The sequence below is a fragment of the Chiloscyllium plagiosum genome, unplaced genomic scaffold (genome assembly GCF_037043375.1).
Source record: "Chiloscyllium plagiosum isolate Xiang-an unplaced genomic scaffold, Cpla_swu_hap1 HiC_scaffold_5, whole genome shotgun sequence".
NCBI classification, from domain to species: domain Eukaryota; kingdom Metazoa; phylum Chordata; class Chondrichthyes; order Orectolobiformes; family Hemiscylliidae; genus Chiloscyllium; species Chiloscyllium plagiosum.
This window is the reverse complement of record NW_028270143.1, coordinates 44,116,865-44,132,978: the sequence shown is the minus strand read 5'-3', so window position 1 is coordinate 44,132,978 and position 16,114 is coordinate 44,116,865. Positions and strand designations below refer to the sequence as shown.

Genomic DNA, 16,114 nt, shown 5'->3' with positions numbered 1-16,114 from the left:
ATAAAAATTCAATCAACAGGACAGATTGATGACAGGAAACCTAGAAATTGAAGAAACAAATTTTCACTAATATCCTGACATCCTTTAATTAACTTTGTTACATTTATAATTATATCAGTGTTAACTCCCACTCTGTGCTGGGAAATAACATATTCCAAAATAACACAATATGCAGATAGGTACTTAAAATTGTTATTCATACCTTAATAATGTATAATTAGTGCAAAATACTCACCCATAAAACCCTGTTCCCATTTCCTTCTGGTACTCACATTGTGCATACAGGTGACTTTGAAGGGGTCTATTAAATCTATCCAGATTCCTAAAGTAAGTCTTCAGAATGCTCTTATCTCCTATCCCGCTAAGCTTTACACCAGTTAGCTATTCGATACACATGAATTCAGTGAGGGAGATGAGCATGGCAATGGAACGAAATCAGCATCCCTTTTTTCTTTGTAAAATTTAGTGTTCTGTTATATAGGTAAATGGCTACACCTGCTCATTTAATCAACCCATGAACCATTATGAATGTCACAAACTTGAAAAATTGGATAGCAAGAATGGATAATCCTTTGCAAGTTCTCACTCCCAATTAAATAATTATTGAGATTGGTTTGAGGAACCTGATTGAGAGATTGCATTTACGTGTGGCTGATCAAGATCTCAATGAGCTTGAAAGAGAACTGGCAATTTTTGCTTAAGATTACTCCTGTTCAGCTTCTCAGTGCCAGATTTAGCTATTAACTGGTAGCTATTAATACTAAATCACCCTGTAAACTGTCCTTAAAAAAGAACCCACCCTGACAGGTGGTAAATCAAAAGTAAAATGCAACGGTTAAAGGAGTAGCTTAATTAATAAATTAGTGTTTTATGCTGAAAAAAGATGAATTACAATCAAGATAACTAAATTCAATCCTTGGACACAAATTCATCAGCTTTTTCAAAATCAAAGAGCAATATTTGTGTTGGCCATGTGGGTACAGTTATTCGACTGAGTAATTGCCTAGCTTTGAATATGATATTTTTCCATTTCTTTTTCACAACTATTTTATGTTAACAATGTGCATCAGTGAGATGATTCCAACAGGTCTTTGACACAGCTGAACGAGAGACATCCAGTAGGAGGTGAGCATTAACAACTTACATTGAGTCACTTCAGAACAACATTCGGACAGCTGCACCAAGGTGTGAATTAAATGCATGTGAAACAGTCAGAAAGACAAATTTGATTTCCTACTACTCAAATTGTATACCATTCTAGTCACGAGTCCAGTGCCTGACCAAACTACCATATTTATGCTAAATATAATGCAGAATATTTCCCTGAAATAATTTTAGTACCTTTGTTGTGAAGAGAAACATAGTGCTTTTCCAGATGCCTGCATCATTTTCCCTGCTCTGGTTTTATCCTGTGAACCCTGTGATCTAAGGAATCGTCCCAATTCATTTTCTTCCTGAGATAAAACTGAAAAGGAAAAATAAAGTGTAACATTTTGTAACAAATCAAAACTTGTGTTTTTCATTATTCTCCCTTTTTACAGAGTCATAGAGATGTACAGCATGGAAACAGACCCTTCGGTCCAACCTGTCCATGCCGACCAAATATCCCAACCCAATCTAGTCCCACCGGCCAGCACCCGGCCCATATCCCTCCAAACCCTTCCTATTCATATACCCATCCAAATGCCTCTTAAATGTTGCAATTGCACCAGCCTCCACCACATCCTCTGGCAGCTCATTCCATACGTGTACCACCCTCTGCGTGAAAAAGTTGCCCCTTAGGTCTCTTTTATATCTTTCCCCTCTCACCCTAAACCGTCTCACTCTGGATTCCACAACCTCAGGGAAAAGACTTTATTTATTTATCCTATTCATGCCCCTCATAATTTTGTAAACCTCTATAAGGTCACCCCTCAGCCTCCGACGCTCCAGGGAAAACAACCACAGCCTGTTCAGCCTCTTCCTACAGCTCAAATCCTCCAACCATGGTAACATCCTTGTAAATCTTTTCTGAATCCTTTCAAGTTTCACAACATCTTTCCGATAGGAAGGAGACCAGAATTGCACGCAATATTCCAACATTGGCCTAACCAATGTCCTGTACGGCTGCAACATGACCTCCCAACTCCTGTGCTCAATACTCTGACCAATAAAGGAAAGCATACCAAACACCTTCTTCACTATCCTATCTAACTGCGACTCCACTTTCAAGGAGCTATGAACATGGACTCCAAGGTCTCTTTGTTCAGCAACACTCCCTAGGACCTTACCATTAAGTGTATAAGTCCTGCTAAGATTTGTTTTCCCAAAATGCAGCACCTCGCATTTATCTGAATTAAACCCCATCTGCCACTTCTCAGCCCATTGGCTCATCTGGTCTAGATCCTGTTGTAATCTGAGAAAACCCTCTTCGCTTTTCCACTACACCCCCAATTCTGGTGACATCTGCAAACTTACTAACTGTACCGCTTATGTTCACATCCAAATCACTTATGGAAATGACAAAAAGTAGAGGACCCAGCACCGATCCTTGTGGCACTCCACTGGTCACAGGCCTCCAGTCTGAAAAACAACCCTCCACCACCACCCTCTGTCTTCTACCTTTGAGCCAGTTCTGCATCCAAATGGCTAGTTCTCCCTGTATTCCATGAGATCTAACCTTGCTAATCAGTCTCCCATGGGGAACCTTGTCGAACGCCTTACTGAAGTCCATATAGATCACATCTACTGCTCTGCCCTTATCAATCTTCATTGTTACTTCTTCAAAAAACTCAATCAAGTTTGTGAGACATGATTTCCCACGCACAAAGCCATGTTGACTATCCCGAATCAGTCCTTGCCTTTCCAAATACATGTACATCCTGTCCCTCAGGATTCCCTCCAACAACTTGCCCACCACTGAGGTCAGGCTCACCGGTCTATAGTTCCCTGGCTTGTCTTTACCGCCCTTCTTAAACAGTGGCACCACGTTTTGCAACCTCCAGTCTTCCGGCACCTCACCTGTGACTATCGATGATACAAATATATCAGCAACAGGTCCAGCAATCACTTCTCTAGCTTCCCACAGAATTATTTCTATTTCTAATTAGTTCCCTCAGCTTAGATGAAAACAGGTATAGCTTTATCACTTGGTGCCCAATGTAGGCATCAGCTGTAAGAGAAATTGATGCAGGAGAACAAGTGACTCTTGATCCTGCCCTATTATTCAATAAGATAATGGCTGATCTCTTTGCACCTATCTCCTCCACCCTCTGGCTCCTTGGTATATCAAAAGTCAGATTATAGATTAGATTAGATTACTTACAGTGTGGAAACAGGCCCTTCGGCCCAACAAGTCCACACCGACCCGCCGAAGCGCAACCCACCCATACCCCTACATTTACCCCTTATTACCTAACACTAAGGGCAATTTAGCATGGCCAATTCACCTAACCTGCACATCTTTGGACTGTGGGAGGAAACCGGAGCACCCGGAGGAAACCCACGCAGACACGGGGAGAACGTGCAAACTCCACACAGTCAGTCACCTGAGTCGGGAATTGAACCCGGGTCTCTGGCACTGTGAGGCAGCAGTGCTAACCACTGTGCCACCGTGCCGCCCACAAGTCAAGGCTGAGTTGGACAATGTAGTCAATTATAGTCAAGGCTGAGTTGGACAATGACTCAGTCACCACTGCTTTCTAGGGTAGAAAATTCCAAAGACGAATGATCATGCAAGGCAGAATTTCTCATCTTGGTCATAAACAGGGGACCCTTTATTTTAGACTCTATCCCTTAGTCTAGATTCCACCCACATAGGAAAACATCCTCACTGTGGGATTGTGAAATAATCATATCAGCCAGGATCATATTAAATGGTAGAAGAGGCTTGAGAGGCCTATGTATACTCCAAGATTTACATGCATATGTACCTTGTTAAAATCTTTTCAGAATCACATTTGCTTCATAATGATCATTCCTCTAAACTGGCTCAGAATTGATGCTGATGCAAATATATCCATCCTTAAATAAGGTGACCAAAACCCCACACAGTACTTTGGGCATGATCTCACTGATGCCGTGCAGTTGTAGAAAGACTTTCCTAGTTGTAAATTTCATCCCCTTGCAATAAAGGACAATGATCTGTGCAATAAAGGACAATGATCTGTGCCACTGCTGCCTCACAGCGCCAGAGACCCGGGTTCAATTCCCGCCTCAGGCGACTGACTGTGTGGAGTTTGCACGTTCTCCCCGTGTCTGCGTGGGTTTCCTCCAGGTGCTCCGGTTTCCTCCCACAGTCCAAAGATGTGCAGGTCAGGTAAATTGGCCATGCTAAATTGCCCGTAGTGTTAGGTAAGGGGTAAATGTAGGGGTATGGGTGGGTTACGCTTCGGCGGGTCGGTGTGGACTTGTTGGGCTGAAGGGCCTGTTTCCACACTGTAATGTAATCTAATCTCTTTGCCTTCCTAATTACATCCTGTACATGCATGTTAATATTTTGTAATTCATGTAAAAGGACACACATTTTCCCTGCAGCATTCTCTCTCCATTTTAATAATATTCTGCTATTCTATTCTTCCTACTAGCATTGACAACCTCACATATTCCCACATTATACTTTGTCACATTTTTGCACATTCGCTAAATCTATGCTCCTATTCAATTTTGCTTCATGACTTTCTCTCCTACTCATCTTTGTATTGTCAGCAAAGTTTGCTACCTTGGTCCCTTCATCCAAGTCATTAATATAGATTATAAACAGTTGATGCATCAGCACTCATTCACATGAATTCTTCCATTTGATCACTTACCCCAACTCTCTTTTCTGTAAGCGAGCCATTCCACTATTTATGCGAATAAATCATTGAAATGTCACAAGCTCCTATATTGCCTGGTAACTTTTTATGTGACACCTTAACAAATTCCTTTCAGAAATCCAAACACACATCTCCTGATTCCCTTTATCCACCCTGCTTGAAACATCCCCATAGAATGCAAATAAATTAGTCAAACATGATTTGCATTTCACAGTACCAGGAAGATTCTATATGACTTTCTAATTGTCCTGTAAGTACAACCTGAACTGACAGATGTTAGACTAAATGGACTACAGTTTTCTTAAATGGAAAGCTCTGGTAAATGGTGTAATGGGGAAAATGTGATTCTTTTTTGCATTTTGGCAGAAAGAATTTAAAAAATTAAAATGACAAGACATTACAAAGCTCAGGAGAAGCAGAGAGATCTGGATGTCCTAGCATAAAAGCCACACAAGACTGAAATGCAGGCAGAGCAAGTAGTTAGGAAAGCTAAAAGGATGTAATTCTTTATGGCAAGAGGGACTGAGTACAAATATAGGGAGATGATGCTTCAGTAATACAGAGCATTGGTGAAGCCACATCTGGATTACTGTATACGGTATTGGTCACCTTACATATGGAAAGATAGAAATGCATTGGAAACAGTTCAGTTCACAGAAGAGAAAGTTTATTAGACTAATGACTGGAATGGACAGATTGTTGTATGAGGAAAGACTGGACAGGCAAGAGTTATGTCAACTTGGAGTTTAGGCAACTTGATCGAAGTAAAATTCTGAGGGGTCTTAATGGGGTGGATGTGGAAATGTTTTCCCTTGTAGGATAGTCCAGAACAAACGATGGCTATTTAAAATTACAAATACAAAGACCAACAAAGAGCCACAAAGTGGCTAGAAAGGATTATGAAAGGAAACTTGCAAGGGATATAATTTTAAAAAAAAAAGAGGTTCTATAGTTACATAAAGGGAAAGTGACTGGTTAAGAGTACTACTAGCCCAATGAAAACTGAGAACAGGGATATTGTCACTGACCATGGGAGAATAGCAGACATGCTAAACGATTATTTTGCTTCAGTATTCACAGCAGAAAAGGATTGCTTGCTTGAAATACAGAAGAAATTAACAAAGAATCAGGGACAGAGTGTGTGAACGTCCAGAAGGTTTTTGATAAAATTCCACACACGAGAATGTTAGCTAAGTTGGAAGCCCACTGAAGTGAGGGTGTGGATAGGAAATTCGAAGAGTACAGTGCTGGAAAAGCACAGCTGGTCAGGCAGCATCCCAATGAGCAGGAGAATCGACGTTGAAGAGCTTATGCTGGAAACGTCGATTCTCCTGCTCCTCGGATACTGTCTAACCAGCTGTTCTTTTCCAGCACCACACTCTTTGACTCTGATCTTCAGCATCTGCAATCCTCACTTTCTCCCAATGGAAAGGAAATTGGTGGACTGTCAGGAAACAGATATTTGGAGTAATGGGTAAGTACTCAAATTGGCAGGACAATGACATAAAGAACAAAGAACAATACAGTTCAAGAACAGGTTTTTTGCCCCTCCAACCCTGCGCTGCCACTTTTTGCCCTTCCATTCTAAATTGTCTTCACTTACAGGCTGCATATCCCTCTACAAGTAGTTCTCCAAAACACCATGGTTGCGTTCAGTGAAACGTCACTTAATAAAAATCATGGGGCCAATAGGAAAAGTGGGGTTAGAGGCAGACCAGCAAAGAATATCACAATTGCTCAAAGATCTCCCACAAGTCTAATGCATAGTATAACACAGACTGAATGAAGACTGAAATTATTTTTTATTAATGAAATAAAAGTAAATTTAACACAGTACATTTAAAAAAGTGTAAGAAAGCTGCTTGCATCAGAGTCTGCAGGGTCCGATCAGACCTCACAGTCAACGCCCATTTCAATTCCTCCAACCACTCCCTTTCTGACATGACCATCCTTGGCCTCCTCCGTTGCCAAAATAAACCAAAGCGCAAATTGGTGGAACAACACCTCATCTTCCTTCTGCACAGCCTACAGTCCGGAAGACTCAATATTGAGTTCTCCAATTTCAAATAACCTACCTCCCAATCCTCTAACTCCCTTCCCAACCCCTCCCCATCCCTTCCACTGCTCCCAGCCACCAACCGGATTTATTCCTCTCATTGACTAACCAGACTGTACCCTCTACCTGTCTTCACCTATCCCCATCACCCTGTCACCGCCACCCCTTTAATCTGCAGCTCCCCCACACCCACCCCCAAGTGCTGAAGAAGGGTTACACCAGAAATGTTGACTTCTCCTTCTCCTGATGCTGCCTGGCTTGCTGTGTTCTTCCAGCCTCCTGCCTGTGTATTTCGGGTTCCAGCATCTGCAGTTTTTTTGTCTCTGTACAGTACGCTTCACAGAAAGCTGCTCTGTCGGCAGCTGACATTGGCGCTTGAACAGAATGGCACAAAAACCTGCACTGACAGGGCAGTGCAGAGATTTTGATGCACACATTGGCACATGTGCAGAACAAAGTGTGCAAACAAATCCCTGCTGGAATCGTGTTATTGCCGACATAGGTAAGTGTTTTCCAAAATACCATTCCCTAATTATTCAGCGACATTGTAGCCAAATCATGTTGCTGAAATGTGCGTTTTCCCATAACTACCTGTATTCCCTACCTATTCATGTATTTGTCTAGGTGCTTCTTGATTGCTGCTATTGTGTCTGCTGCTCTGGTAACACGTTCCAGGCATTCACCATCCTCTGTATGAAAACTTGTCTCGCACATCTCCTTTGAATTTCCCCACCTCGCACCTTGAAGCTGTGCCCCTTAGAAGTTGACCCCTCCACCCTGGGAAAAAGCCTCATACTTTCCACTCTATCCATGTGATTCATAATCTTATACACTATCAGGTCAGTCCTCAACCTTCTGTGTTCCAGTGAAAATAAACCCAGTCTATCTAACCTATCTTCAGAGGTAGAATCAGTGGAGTACGATTTTTCAAACATAATTCTGGATCAGAAAGCAAAACTGCTATTAGCCTTATAGAGAATTTTACTACTCAGTCTCAGAAGGCTAGTTCCAAGTTATGGCAAAGATAGCTACAAGGAGCTGGTGAGACAGATGAAGTGGCTTTATTCTCATTCCTCCCATTACCAATAGTGTGACTTCAAAAGTTTCACAAGGTTCCTTCAAAACCTGGGCTTCTATAAAAATTACTGTCGAATGAACTGGGTGTTGGCTCCAAAATCTATCAAACATCCAGCATTCAATCAATCATGTAAAACAAATAATAATTAGAGATTTCTGATTTAATTCAATTGCTTAGCTTCTTACAAAGATCCACCCTCCTAACCTTTCTTTCATACGCCAGAATTTTAAGATGAAAGCCAAATACCTTCATTTTGATTTAAAATTACTCACTCTCAACAGGCATCAGTTAGGTGTTTAATATTTTTCTACATTAACTCAGTGGATAAATGTACATCCAGCTTGATTCTGAGTGAATCAGAGCTAGAAGCTCCTAGGTTTCTGTAGTTAATTGGGCACTAATTATGGATTGTAAAATGGTCACGGTTGCCCTGGGCTGACAAAGAGAAACATGATTAGTAACGTACAAAGTTAAAAATCACACAACACCAGGTTATAGTCCAACGGGTTTTTTGAGAAGCACGAGCTTACAGAGCGCTGGGGAGCTCTTGAAAGCCCTAGTCTCAGCCTAGTCTTCTGCCCTTTCATGAGGCTCCCACTTTTTCAATAGCAATCCAGCAACGTATCCCACCCTTGGAATGGATGGCTCTTGCTTGCTCGTAGAGATTGTATGGGGAACCTACACTGTACAGTCAATGCCAAAAAATATTGGGAAATGGGTCAAGAAAAATAGACAAAATCCAAGTTTTGAAATCAGACAAAAACATGAAATAGGAATAGAGGTTTGGATCAGCCATGATCTAATAGAACAGTAGACCATACTCAAAGTGCTCAACCATCTTTTGTTCCTATTTAGTCTTTTGCATTTGCATTGTAAACATAAATAATTAAAAATAATGTTCAATGTTTTGTGAGATCTTGCTGTGACATTCAATTCTATAAATATAAGTAAAGTACAAATAGGAATAATTAAACAAATTATTAAACACATTCCAAAAATTTCATACAGAGAATAATAAATACGTACAACAAATCCGTTTCTGGTACTGTTCAATGATCTTCAGAAGTTCCATACATGTTCTCTGGATGGAATGGAATATCTAAAACACCCAACACAAGCAGGATTAACATAATTACACATGAGGAGGGCATGACATTAAGCAGAGGTTAATGAGAAAATTTGATCTGGATAACAGATGACAGATTTGCTATTAAAGATGTCTAATTACGATTGGTTACTGGGAAAATTATTAATTTCAAAATATCAAAATCAGATTATTTTCATTATCGACAGATTAATGACAAAATCAAGTTATGTGTATCTATCATTAGTCTCATCCTAAATGCACTACAGTCAAAGGTGTGCGGTTTGCTTATCTGAATGCTTTAAACCAGACTCTGATGGAATTCTGTTTCAAATCTTTTAAGATCAATATTTCAGTCACTTTTACAGCAACTTCTCACCACTCCCCTCAAAATACAGTGCCCTGGCAAAGTACTGCTGATGTTGAAAATCTGAAATAAAAACAGAAAATGCTGGGAATACTCAGCATCTGTGGAAAGAGATAGCATCAACACCTTATCAGAATTCTACAATAAAACAGTACATCCGGTGTAGAATTAATATTCCAGTTGGATATGTTAAAAAAAGAGAAAACCAGGCAGTTTGCCCAATGTGGTTCTTCCTGATTGGAAAATTAACAAGAACCGTTTAACAAACATGTTACTGTGGGATTTGAGGCTCGCACTGGAGAGTGGAAATGGACCTTCCTTATCCAGATAAACCACGGTTACTATTTTTGACCTGTTCAGAAAATGTAATGAAAGATTGTAAATGCACTTCAATCCAATCAAATACTCAACTATCTCACTTGTACAATCAATAGCATGAACAGAATTAACTCTTACTAACAGAGGAGATCCTTGCCTTCATGTTGGAGAATTTCCAAGCCACTTGTCAATTTCCGTTTCACTCCCAAACTTTTATAAAGACATTTCTGACAGTTGCTAAACACTACTATCATTCCTCAGATCAATATGTCATGCGTAAATCTACATATGCTGGTAAATATGTTGTTTTATGCGCTGGATGTAATCTAACCTGAATATCAGCTGATGCTACTACTTATAGATGTGCATGGTATGGAACATTTCTCCATCTGTTGTGAACCTGGTTTCTGAAACCATTACAAAGAATGCTGAAGAAACTCCACAGGTGTGGCAGCAACTGTGGAGAGAGAATCAGATTTAACGTTTTGCATCCGATATGATTCTGTCTGAGTGTGAGGATTGAGATGGTAGGAGGGTAGTCACAGGTCAGGAACAGCAGAAAGGGGTCAGGTCCAGGAGTGGCAAAAGGGGTGATGTCAGCTTGCAGAGGCTGTTGGATCCAGTGGTGGGGAGAAGGATAAAATAAGCAGGGAAGTGCTGGGGTGGGGAGTTGTGTTGTCAGGGATGTGGGGAACAATATTGGGTTACAGATGGGCACAGTCATGACAGGTGGCAGGGAATGTCGAGTCCTATAGTTGTCAGGATTGTCAGGTATTACAGCAAGTGGGGGGCGATGGTCATGACTTTTGGATTGAGCAGGGTGTCAGATGTCCAGGAAAGATAGCTTTGGGATGAGAGATTTAGGTTAGGAGGGCAGCTGAATAGTTACTCAGGAGGTAGACAACGTATTTAATGGTCTAATTCAACTGAATAACTAGTTACCTATTTGCAGCAGAACTCTCCAAATTCTTTGATACTCTGAGGTTTCTGGGTGCTGGAACCTGGCCAGTGGAATCTTCAATTTCCCATAAAATTCTTTCAGAGTCAACTATGCTGGGGATTATGAGGAGTCCTGATGCTCAACCCCCTTATACAGTACACTTCAGAAACTATGACCTGATCATTGGAAAATCTAGGCCAAGTGATATTGCTCTCTAGGGGACGTGTGGAGTACAAGGGAGTAAGAGAAGTTGCACATTATCAGTTTCAATTTTTCTGCTCATTCCAATTTGTCTCCTACTGAACCTTGCTGTACTGCAAGGCAGTAGACAGTCAATGGCAGGACCCTTAGGAACACAGACATAGAGAGATCTTGGGGTGTTAAGTCCACAATTCCCTGAAAGTAGCAACATGAGGTGGTAACATTGGCCTACAGCATGGTTGTCTTCATTCAGGTGGAGCACGGAGTATAAAAATTGGCAAGTGAGATTACAACTGTATAAAACTTTAGTTAGGCCATATTTGGAATACTGTGTGCAGTTGTGATCACCATACTTTAGGCAGGATGTGGTGGATTTGGAGAGAGTACAGAAGTAGTTTCGCACTGGGTGGCTTGGCGGCTCAGTGTTTAGCACTGCTGCTTCACAGCATCATGAACCCTGATTTGATTCCAGTCTCGGGTGACTGTCTGTGTGGAGATTGTATAGTCTGCATGGATTTCCTCCAGGTGATTCGAATTCCTCCCACAGTCGAAAAATATACAGGTTAGGTGGGTTGGCCATGCTAAATTGCCTATAGTGTCCAGGGATATGCAGGCTGGGTGGATTAGCCATGAGATATGCAGGGTTACAGGGATAAGGTATAGGGAGTCAGTCTGGGTATGATGGTCTTCGAAGGGTCAGTGTAGACTCTATGGGCTGAATAGCCTGCTTCCAAACTGTAGGGATGATGATGATACCAGGATGTTGCCTAAATTGAAGTGTTCGCTATAAAGAAGAGCTTTGATAAACTTACATTGTTTTAGCAAGAGCTGAGGGGTAACTGGATATAAGTATATAAAATTCTGAGAGGCATGAATAGGGTGGGTATCTGGAGTCTTTTTCCCAAGCTAGAAATGTCAAGTACTAGGGGGCATAAGCTTAAAGAGAGAGGGGGCAAGATTAAAGTTTTTTTTTAAATAGACCAGATAGATGCCTGGAACACACTACCAGGGGAGAAGCAGATATGATAGCAACATTTAGACAGACACATAAATACAGAGGAAATAAAGGGATACAGACTATGTATAGGCAAATGGGATGAGTTTGGAATGGTATCATGGTCAACATAGATATGGTTGGCCAAAGGGCCTGTTCCTGTGCTATGACCCTATCACTGCGGATGAAGCCATTGTTTCTTGGACTATTATTGATTACATCTCCCCGAGAGAACTTCCTTCCTCGTTCTTCAACCCACCCATCCGAAGATCCAAAAATAGCTCAGTCCTTGAGACCTGCAAGCTCAATTTGCTCCTAGATCACTTGTTTTTTGCGATCTTGACTCTATTTTGTCTCCCTTGATTAGTCTCCTCACATCTATACTACTGTTTCTTCTTATGCTGCACATTATGTCAACAGTTTCCAGTTTGCTGAACCTAACCAATTATGGTTGCAGCTGATGGTATTACTGGACAAGTCAGATCCCCGAGCATAAACTTGCTTCATGGATCATATTGTATTACCTTTTAAGTTTAATATTGTGGTCTTTCACTGAGCCCACAATGCTGCACATATGGCTTTAACAATGAAACAAAAGTTTAACACAGAAGAAAAAAAGATAAGTTGGAATAAACCAAAATTATTTAAACTACTCAATTTGAAAGATTTTGAAATACAAAGAACAAAATCCCATCTATTCCAACACCATCACTTAACATTTGATTTACTCCACCAAATAACAGAGACAGTTCCATTCTCTATCACCTCTATAGGTTTGACATAATTGTTTCTTTCAATTCCTTATCTTGAAAACTTGATAGCCTCATCCTTGATTATTTACAACTGAACTTCTACTTTCTAAGCTTCAAATACCCCCTTCAGATTTCTAATCAAATGCTTTTAGTCTAGACTTTTCAAACTAAAACCGTTACAATGAAGTAACACAAAATCCCCTAACTGTTCTGAAGTAACTTATTTCTCTGGGATGATTTGGAGATGCCAGTGTTGGACTGGGGTGTACAAAGTTAAAAATCACACAACACCAGGTTATAGTCCAACAGGTTTAATTGGAAGCACACTAGCTTTCGGAGCATCGCTCCTTCATCAGGTGGTAGTGGAGAGCTCAATCCTAACCAAGCCTAATCCTAATTGAGCTCTCCACTATCACCAGATGAAGGAGCGACGCTCCGAAAGCTAGTGTATTTCCAATTAAACTTGTTGGACAATGACCTGGTGTTGTATGATTTTTATCTTTCTCTGGGAGTAACTGTTCTTACATCTGACCCCAGCCAGCTCTTCTGCAAATTGATTCCAAATGTATGGGCAGTCTTAAGCAAAAAGCCAAAAGCCTGTTAACGCTTCTCAATTTTTGCTCTCTCCAATCGTAAAACTCTCACAATATAAACAAATTTTCATTATCACTCCAGGAGGGCCCTTCTCTGACATATGCAGGTTCAAAATCTGTACCTTTAATGCTGAGTTCACTGATCATGATGCAGTCTTACCTAAAATGGGCTGGGGTGGGGGGAAAAAAAAAAGAGGTGGCAGAAGAACACATGTCGATCAGGTGACGGCATTGTGCAACATGTCCATTCCCTTTGTAAGATTGGCCAAGGTTCCAGTGGCATGTTATTTTAATTCTCCACCTCGCTCTCTTGCTGCAAGCTCTGTCCCTGGCCTACTGTAGCTTTCCAATACTCAATATAAGCCTGAGGTATAGCATCTCATCTTTCCATTAGGCATATTACAGCTTTCTGGATTCAACACGAGAGTTTAACAATTTCAGACCACAATCTCTGCTCCCCCAATTTGTTCAGTTTATTTTTTGCATATGTTTTCCTCAATCTTATTTTTCCTCATATTACTGTCCAACAGCAGATATTCTGTCATTCACGCCTCAACTAGACCAATTTTTTGTATCTTTATTTGTCCCATTACTCCTCTGGTTGGCTCTGTCCCACCATTTTTCCTGTCATTTAATGTTTCTTGCTACCTCACAAACTACCCCTTTGTTAATTTTTCATCCTTCACCATTTCACCTACATTTAAAAAATTATTTCATTTCTGTACTTTCCAATTCAGATGAAAGGTCATAACCAAAAAAATCTTGTTTTTTTTCCTCACCACAGGTGCTGTCAAATCTACTATGTATTCCTTGAATATTCATTACTAATTATTATAAGAAAGTACAGGAGAAGCACGCAGCAACAAAAGAAGAATGGAGGGAATGTAGGTGAAGCAAAGAAAATAACACTAGAAGAGAAAGAGGAAATGATGGAAGAGAATATGAAACAAGATCAGAAAGTGATGCAAAAGGAGAGACAAACAGATATGGGAGAGAAGAGGCAGAAGGAGGAATTTGGAATAGATTGAAGGCAGGTGGGACACATGTAGGATTAAGACCAATTCTGCCCTCCATTACTATCTCCTAAAATATCTGGTCAAGTTACTTCTACTTTGACTAAGTCCATCAACATACCCACATATTTTCTACTATTTCTTTCCTATAATCTCATGCCCCTGTCATCATTGTACTCCCCTAAGAGGAGCAATCTCTTCCTAGCTAGCCTATTTATGGCCATCATTATCTCATAAATCAGGTTCCCTCAGCCTTCAGCGTTCTAAGAATTTATTTATATTCAGTCCCAGGATGAGAGCATCGCTGGCTCGGCCAGCATTTATTGCCCTCCCCTTACTGTGCACAGGCAATATTAGTGAACGAGATGGGTTTTTTTGACAATCAATAATGGATTCACGGTCATCATTAGACTCTTGATTCCAAATTTTTATTGAATTCAAATTCCATCATTTACTGTGCTAGGATTTGAACCCAAGTTCCCAGGACATTGCCTGGATCTCCGGGTTAATAGTCTAGGGATAGTGCCACGAGACCATCACCTCCCCTAAACTATTAACTAATTCAACCTATCTAGTCTCTCTTCACAGATGAAATGCAACCCACAAACATCTTGATGAATCTCCTCTGAATCTTCTCTAGTACAATCATATCCTTCCTGTTGTGCAGTGACCAGAACTGTACACAATAATTCAGCTGTGGTCATACTAACATCTTATACAGTTCTAATATAACCTCCATGTTGTTGCATTCAATGCCAACTAATAATGCCAAGAATCCCATAGCTTTCTTAGCTACCTTATCTACCTGAGAGATGTGGGTAGGGGTGAGAGAGCATGTGAAAACGTGACAGCGCAAGCAAGAGAGAGAGCGAGAGACTGAGAGAGTGATTCAGCATCCTCACTGTTATCAGTCCACTCGTTGGCTGCTCTTGACAGACAGGTTCTTTGGAAATTCTGGTGTCTGTGTAATTGTTTCATTCCAAACTGGATATGTGCAGAGATCATGCAACTATAATAAAACAAGAGTTGCAAAATTCTTGATACCTCTTAATTAAAATGGCAGTTCTGATGCAGCTAGTTTTGCATATTCCATCTGGGTTGCCTGGACTTGTCAGGTGACTACTGCAGCAATTTTAGGTTAGTAGTACTCTTTCTAAAATCACTTTTATTCCATGTAAGTGTCAGGGATTAAAATCAGATGAAAGTTGAATTTCAATTGTCTATGTTTATCATGATCATAACAATACTAACTTGTTTTTCATAAGCAACTTCTATTTCTTCTATATAGATCTGCATTTTTAGTGACTAACAAACACTCGTACAGGAAGACAAGGATGGTTAAAATACATCTATAGAAAGTGGACCACAGGATTGGGGTTGCATAAAGAAAATGAATAAAAAGATAAAGCATTTAATAAGTGCAATACTATAAACTCACTGGAAAAGATTGTGGTCTTCGTGGATAGGAACAATTAGCAATCGATCAGCTAGAAAATGATGGATACCCAACACATTTTCCTAATTTTGGTAAAGCAGCAAGTGACTCTGGTGAGGCGGACCTTTTCAAGACAGTAAGTTGATACTCTGTAGCCTGCACTTACTTGAGTCAGGACAATTAAACACATGCACTTTGGCTCTTATTTGGGCTCCCTGATACGGTGCTGGAAGCAAAATGCGACTACAACACCATCAGGTGGCTACTGTATGCAAGTGCAAGATGTTTCAGAATAAATTGTTAAAATGCAAAATTTTGCATTCCTAACTCATAATACATAATTAGATTTAAGAGGCCAGTAACAATATTCCATGGATTGTATTCTATAGAGGTGAATCAGTAAGTAATTTGCGGAACTGCTTACCCTCCCCACCAACTGAAGCTCAAAACACAGCGTCCACCCCAACCAAAATAATATGCTGAAGGT

At 40.5% G+C, this 16,114-nt stretch overlaps 1 protein-coding gene across 10 annotated transcripts in view; it reads right to left on the bottom strand.

Annotated features, from left to right (window-relative positions):
* The window catches only part of ica1 (islet cell autoantigen 1), a 139,433-nt gene that overhangs the window by 103,332 nt on the left and 19,987 nt on the right, over nt 1-16,114 (bottom strand). For all 10 annotated transcript variants that reach the window (XM_043689871.2, XM_043689868.2, XM_043689873.2 and 7 more), the window contains 2 exons: nt 8,957-9,029; nt 1,342-1,465 (listed from right to left, as the gene is read on the bottom strand). In XM_043689871.2, the coding sequence (XP_043545806.1) occupies nt 1,342-1,465; nt 8,957-9,029 (197 nt within the window). The remainder of the gene's footprint in view (nt 1-1,341; nt 1,466-8,956; nt 9,030-16,114) is intronic.